The sequence below is a fragment of the Silene latifolia genome, chromosome 9, assembly GCF_048544455.1.
Source record: "Silene latifolia isolate original U9 population chromosome 9, ASM4854445v1, whole genome shotgun sequence".
Classification (NCBI taxonomy): domain Eukaryota; kingdom Viridiplantae; phylum Streptophyta; class Magnoliopsida; order Caryophyllales; family Caryophyllaceae; genus Silene; species Silene latifolia.
In genome coordinates, this window is record NC_133534.1 from 186,663,972 (window position 1) to 186,671,142 (window position 7,171).

Consider the following 7,171-nt stretch of genomic DNA (forward strand, 5'->3'; position numbering starts at 1 on the left):
CTAGGTATTTCATGGTTGACCATCCGTTTAGAATAATGTGTCCATATGGTATCGTAAATTCCCTACTTGATGAGTTCAGAAACTCATTACAACTTTAATTGATCTTACATAAGTAAGTTGTTACTTTAAGTAACAAAGACATAAGGAGAATCAGATTCATAGCTTATGGATATATAATGATCCCATCATCATAATCGTCTATTTGATCAATTTGAGTTGTTTATCTAATGTTTCTCTATGCAATTAATTTATGATGATGATTTTAGAACAAATAACATAATAAAACAAGTGATTTGGGTTGAAAACCAAATCACCAATATCCAAAATACAACCCGTGTTTAAAGGATACAAACCAATTTCCAAGTCACACAAGGAAATCAAAATAGTTCTAAAATATGAAATTCATCATAAAATTAAAGACAAAGCAAATAAAAGCCAAGCTTCCATTGATCCATCACCATGGTCGACTACTCTAGCTTCCCTCATGATCCTCTAGGCTTGCTTCTCCTTGCCTTTGTCCTTGCTAGGAGGGGGCTCTATTTACAATAAAAAGGGTAATCATCATAACTTGTATCACATACTAATTGAGATTGAAACATAAAAGATAGGAATAGTTATATACCTACTGGAATAACCTTTCCAGCTTTGATGTCGCCAAGGTATTTGGAACAATTTCTTTTCCAATGTCCAACACCACAACAATAGTGGCACTTGTCCCCGGAGGGGGCACTGTACTTGAGCTTGGAGGAGCTGGCTTCATAAGTCTTAGCTATGTTCCTGTTGGGAGTTCGCTTCTTTCCCTTTTTCCCGCTCTTCTTGAAAGTTCCTTTGCTCTTATGATTGACATTGAGCACATCTTTGGTGGTGCTAACACTTAGCCCCATATCCCTTTCGGCTTGCACAAGCATTTTGTGCAACTCATCAAGAGAAACTTTCTTATCTTGCATATTAAAATTCAACCGGAATTGAACATATGCTTTGATTTTGCTGAGGGAATGAAGAATTCGATCAATTACGAGTTCATTGGGAATTTCCACCTTATGTATTTTCAAGGTCTCAACATGCTCCATCAATTTGAGCACATGAGGACTCACCTTTTGGCCCTCTTTGATGTTAAGATCAAAGAATGCGGAAGCCGCCTCATATTGAATGACCCTAGGAGCTCGTGAAAACATGTTCACAAGCTTCATATAGATCTCATGAGCGGTGCTAATCTTTATAGCACTTCGTTGGAGTTCGGCCTCCATAGCAAAGATCAACACATTTTTGATCGCGGCCGACTCCCTTTGGTAAACCTCATAGGTTTGCCTAGCGGCGGGGGTGGACCTAGTAGTAATTTCGGTGGGAGATGCCTCGGTAAGGTAACGAAGCTTGTCGTCACCTTGCGCGGCCAAGCAAAGTTGCGAGTCCCAATCGGCGAAATTAGACCCATTCTTTTCTAACTTACATCGATCCATGAAGGATCGGAGCCATGACACATTGGTAAGCGTGGCGGAAATAGTGGATGCGGACGCGATTGGAGTTGCCATTGCGGTTGATTAAAACAAATTTTGACTACAAAATAGGAAATGAAGGAATTAATTATCATCTGTCGTTTTAATAATACTCGTAAATTTAACTACAAGCATTGCATTTATATAGTGACCTCCACCCAACTACATAAATGATTCCGAGATCAAAATTCATATCAACTCGGGCACGGTGAGCCGATTCATCCCTTATTAATATAACTCGGTGGATTAACTCTTTAATCGATTCTACTTTTAGAACTCTCGGTCGATAAAAAATACTCTAATTCTTATCTTTATCCCGAAACACATGCGACTACGGTCAACAATACTTCCGTTGAGCTCAATTCAAATTTCGATGTAATAACTTTTTACTACCCCACTTCGCCAACGTAATAAGGTTTGTATTACGGTGAAGCCGGATTAACTCCCTTATGAAATTGGTACTTCATGGGCTTCTACTATTTGGTAAGGCTATTTCTCAATTTTTAATATATGTGAGAGGTCTTGTCAATTTATTATCTATCACATTTTAAGTGAACTAAAGCGGTGAACTACGATAATTATAATTGACACGGTCGATGACTCGATATGATATGCATGTGTTGTTATGGCGATTTGGCAATGCATGCAACATATTAAAAGAAATGCAAAGCAATAAATAAAATTCCTAGTATGGCCTTTCCTAAAATAGAAAATCAAATAATCTATTACATATTCGGAAACCAACTCCTTTGGTCCCTTGATTCTTCAAATGGCACGCCTCCCAAGACACCGTCTTTGTCGGATCACCTTTCCGAATAGCACCGTCTTTGAAGATGCTCCATAATTACAAATAATAATAAAAATACAAAGCTATTCCTATTATACATTTGTAAAATGGAAAAACTAATAAAATAAAAATAAAAGTGATACGAGATCACATTAAATTACAACCGAATCAATATTCCTTTTCATTACGGGTAATATTGATTAAAACTAAGGCCATACTAAGATAAAATTACATAATTCAAAATCATATAAATAAAAGACATTCAACAATTGAAATATGCAGCATTATAATATGTACCTATCATGCAAAATCATGTGCCAAATCGCCTTATTTAATTTATGTCGTATATATAACCCGGTTTCATAGAAATGCGTGATAATAACCTTTTAAAATCACTAATTAACACTTAAATCACATCTAAGCTCAAGTTAATTATTCTAACACATTTTAGGACTCAAAAATCAGTCATCACTAATTTTTTGACAATAATTCAACTTGATTTAATTTTATGCTCATTTTTGACCTTAAAAACATAATATTTATGAAATAAATCCAAATTAAATCATAAAAGTTTCAAAATTTGAATTTTAAATTTTTGAACATACTGGAATAAATCCATGACACTCATAATGACAAAAATAATGGTTAAAATTTTCAAATTAATTTTGAGAAAATATAGTTGCATTTTTATCGTTTTTATCTCATAAAATATATAAATTATACGAAAATTAAACCAATAATTTTTACAACTTTATATATGTTTAGTGGGATATTAATGAAACTTAAAATAATTTTCTCAAGCCATGCAATACGTTTTAGCTAATTTTTGCTAAAATAGTCACTATTTATGCCATTTTTACTCAAAAATCCATAAATCATGCTAAAGAAGATATTTTAATCTAGAAATTTACATACACTCTGTAAATCTTTCATGTGACATCATATTAAAATATCATGGCTTAATTCAAAATTTAACTATTTTTAACCATTTAACCTCTTTTAATCCATCTTTATCTCATAAAAATCATAAATTATGCAATATTAATCAAATTAATACGTCCTTTTACACACAACTTGTAAAATATGCATGTGAGGTCATATAAAATTTCCAAGGTCAGAAACGAAATTTAACTATTTTTAGCATTTTAATACCCATTTTAGTCATAAAAATGTAATAAAATGACCAAAAATCTTTAAAATGAGCAATAAATTTCCATGATTAATAAAAATGACCTAAAAACATTTTAGGACCAGAATATATAACATGCATAGTGATTTCGTGGCTTATACTAATAAATCACAAATTTTTAAGTTTTATATGTTAACCTTTTAACTCGGAAAAACAATAACCGATTATGCATGCAACATCCTTATGCTCTGATACCACTTGTTAGGTTCATATACCTATTATTAGACTCCTCTAATAGTGAACTAATTAACTTGTTAATTATTTGTTCTTTAGATCTAGTGCATGCATAACAAAATGAAAGATTTATAAGGAAAAACAATGTTCCTTACATTGTTGGTTGGTTCGAAATTATGGGCACAAGTAAGGTCACCTTCCTTTACTTGTTCTTGAGCTTATAATGATGGATGATCCTCCTAAGACTCCAAGTATAGAAGCCACTCCAATAAATTGCACCCAAGATTAATCCCAAAAATTCCTACTAATATTAACTAGATATTTAGTAGAAATATTACCTTAATAATACTAATGATCTTGTATTACTATCTCAAGTAATATATGATGTGTATTAGTATTTATGGAGAGCTTTGTTGCAATTCAATGTGAGGAAAGTTAGAGAGATACAAACAAAAACTAGCAAAACAAGTAGTAGCAAAATGAGCAACCAAATGCTCTTTTTGTAATGCCAAAACCGGTTGGCATAAGGCAAAGGAGGAATCTTTTGCCTTTTGTTTTTACTTGTTTGTTAATTGTAGGTAGAGTGTGTAAGATGTAGGCATGATTAGAGCTAGCATGATGTGTCACAATCACACAATAACCAACATCAACATAAGACAAAAGAGCATCTTATGTGCTCTTATGTTGGCCGAAATATTGGTCTTATATGGTCCATTTTTGCCTTTTGTCATTTGTCTCACAAATGCTTATAAGTCATATGTTTAATTATCTTACATTTTTTAATTATTAATGTAATCATTTAACACTTAAATATTACAATTAATAATATAATATACACTCCACTTTTGAATAGTATACTACCATTATATCATCATATAATGAGTCCCATAATTACTAGTTAGTTAAAATTACAACTTCTTGTAACTTTAAATAACTAATTACCTCTACCTCAAAACTTATATAATACCTCAACAAATTTAGTAATAAAACACTTAATTACTAAATTTAATCTTATTTAATCACATTAAAATAAGACGCAAAATTGCACTCCCATAATTAAGGAATTAATTAATTCGTATCGCATACAATTAATTAAATATCTATTTGGGCCTCATCCTATAGGTGTGACCTAAAGGGATCAACTGACCACCACCGTCACACGACAGTAATGTCAAACTCTAGTTAGCCAATCATTACCGATTAATGACGGTCAGTTGACTGTATAAAGAATCATCCCTCACGTATTCTTAGTATGAGATTTAATAATGATATTTAAATCATGTGATCGCACTATTGTTGAGGACACATTTCCCAACAGCAACCCCGGAATATCCTCTGGAAAGACATCTGGAAACTCTCCCACCCACTGGTATCTGCTCAACTGTGGGACTCTCCACTCTATGATCCCTCACATGGCACAAGATCAACGGGCACCCCTTCGCCAGATAGGACTTCAAGGTCACTACTGCAATCAACTTAACTTTGGGTTTGACAACAAACCCACAATAACACACACTAATCCCTTTAGGACCTTTCAAAGAAACTCTCTTTTGATGGCAATCTATCTTATCCTTGTACTTTCCCAACCAATACATCCCGACTATCATCTCAAAACCATCTAAAGAAACTCCAACAAGTCTACAGGTAGATCAACTTGCCCAACTATCATGGACACACCTCTATACAACCTCCCACAAGATACAGGCTCACCCGAAGGTATAAAGACTTCCTCTCTTACAGACTCATAGTCACTCAAACCCAACCGTTTAACATTACTCGATGATACAAACGACTGTGACGCTCCCGAATCAAACAAAACAAAGGTAAAAACCCCATTAACAAGAAATGTACCAGTGATAACATTAGCATCATCCTCAGCTGCTTTCTTCTCCATCATAAACAGCTTGCCACTGGTCTTCTGCCCACCTCCCTAGACAGTACTAGCTGAGGTAGTCGGTTTAGCACCCGACCCCTGGTTGTTATTGGTGTTTGTAGCCGGTTTCTGATAAGAATTACAGCCATTGCGGTTAGCCCCACCGTTGTTGCTCTAACCTCCCCTATTGTTCCATGATCCAACCGGCCTGTTACTAGCATAACTCTGTGTAGGACCCTGTGAGAAACTCCCCTGTGAAGGTCTCTGGAAACCCCCACTCACCGCACTGGTGCACTCATGTCTCTTGTGGCCCACACCGCCACAGTTATAACAGGTCATTGCCCAATTACCACCACCAGCACTACCACGGCCACGCCCATATGAAGCCCCCAACACTAAATCCCGAGTCCGACGAATATGCTCTCACATGATTATGGTTACTCTTCTTGTAGCTGGACTGACCACCACCCTCGTTCTCAGCTTTGCTCTTCTCAGCACCCCTCTCCTTGGTCATCTCAACCAACCTCTCAGCCCTCCCAGCTCGCTCATAGACCTCATTCACATCTGTAAGAATTCCCACCGGTAGCTTCTCCATAATCTTGGGGGTCAACCCCTTCTCAAATATCAATGCTAAGTTCTCTTCACTCAGCCCCATGTCCTCAGCATATATGGACTTCTCATTAAACATGCTGTAGTACTCAGCTACCGTCATCTCAGATGTCATCTTAAAACCATCAAATTCTTCTATCAACTTACTCCTCACATGTTTCGGCACGAACTCACGTCTCATAGCTTTCCTGAACTCATCCCAAGGTATTGCAGGTAGCCCCTGCTTCATATACATCTCCCTAGCACTCACCTTAACCTTATCTCACCACTCAACGGCCGCTTCCTTTAAGTAGAACTCAACCTGTTCCACTTTTATCTCTTCCGGGCAATGAACTAACTCATGAATGTTCTCCATTTCTATGTTCCAATTATCCAGCAGAATTGGCGCCCCAGTTCCCTTATACTCTTTAGGACTGAACCTAACTATGTGAATGCTGATTTTGGAGTGATCAACATCCTTATCCTTTCCCACTCTTTTCAAAGATTCCGTAAGAGCATCTTGGTGCTCCAACATCTTTACTATGCCATCAACCGTCATACACTCAGCTCTAGCGTACAAGGCGGTTCTTTTCGGCGGCATCTTGTACCTATATAAGAGAAAGGTAAACACTAACACTCATACCATATCCCAAAACACGCATACGTCCTGTATAGAACCCACTCGATCGAGCCCCCACACCTACTCGATCGAGTTGAGGTCACTCGATCGAGTTGCCCCACCTACACGATCGAGTACCTCGACTCCAGAAACTGATCAGAAAACTCCTAAAAAAACACTCGATCGAGCTGACCCCACTCGATCGAGTGCCCCTGCCTACTCGATCGAGCGCCCAAAAACCCGCTTCTGCACAGAAAACACAAAACTACCTACTCGATCGAGTCAGACCCACTCGATCGAGCCTCTCGCCTACTCAATCGAGTGCCCCCACTCGACCGAATCATGCAGACTCGTATAACTACTTGCATGCTTATCTTTCTTTCCCAACTTTATATACAACTTTTATACTACCATCATAACGACAACAACAATACATACATACATACAC

At 36.7% G+C, this 7,171-nt stretch overlaps 1 protein-coding gene across 1 annotated transcript; it reads right to left on the minus strand.

Annotated features, from left to right (window-relative positions):
- Positions 1-358: 358 nt before the first annotated feature.
- On the minus strand, positions 359-4,097 carry LOC141598400 (uncharacterized). Its single transcript, XM_074418149.1, has 3 exons — positions 3,799-4,097; positions 623-1,554; positions 359-536 (listed from the first exon to the last, which is right to left on the minus strand). The coding sequence occupies exons 2-3, from the start codon at positions 1,527-1,529 to the stop codon at positions 493-495; spliced, it is 951 nt and encodes a 316-aa protein (XP_074274250.1). The 5' UTR covers positions 1,530-1,554; positions 3,799-4,097; the 3' UTR covers positions 359-492.
- Between the last annotated feature and the right edge of the window lie 3,074 nt (positions 4,098-7,171).

Bases quoted from the DNA above. Each gene is read 5' to 3' on its own strand.
- LOC141598400 (XM_074418149.1), bottom strand. From the start codon at position 1,529: ATGGCAACTCCAATCGCGTCCGCATCCACTATTTCCGCCACGCTTACC. The intron at 537-622 runs GTATATAACTAT...TATTGTAAATAG, and splicing joins TGGAAAGGTTATTCCAGTAG to AGCCCCCTCCTAGCAAGGAC.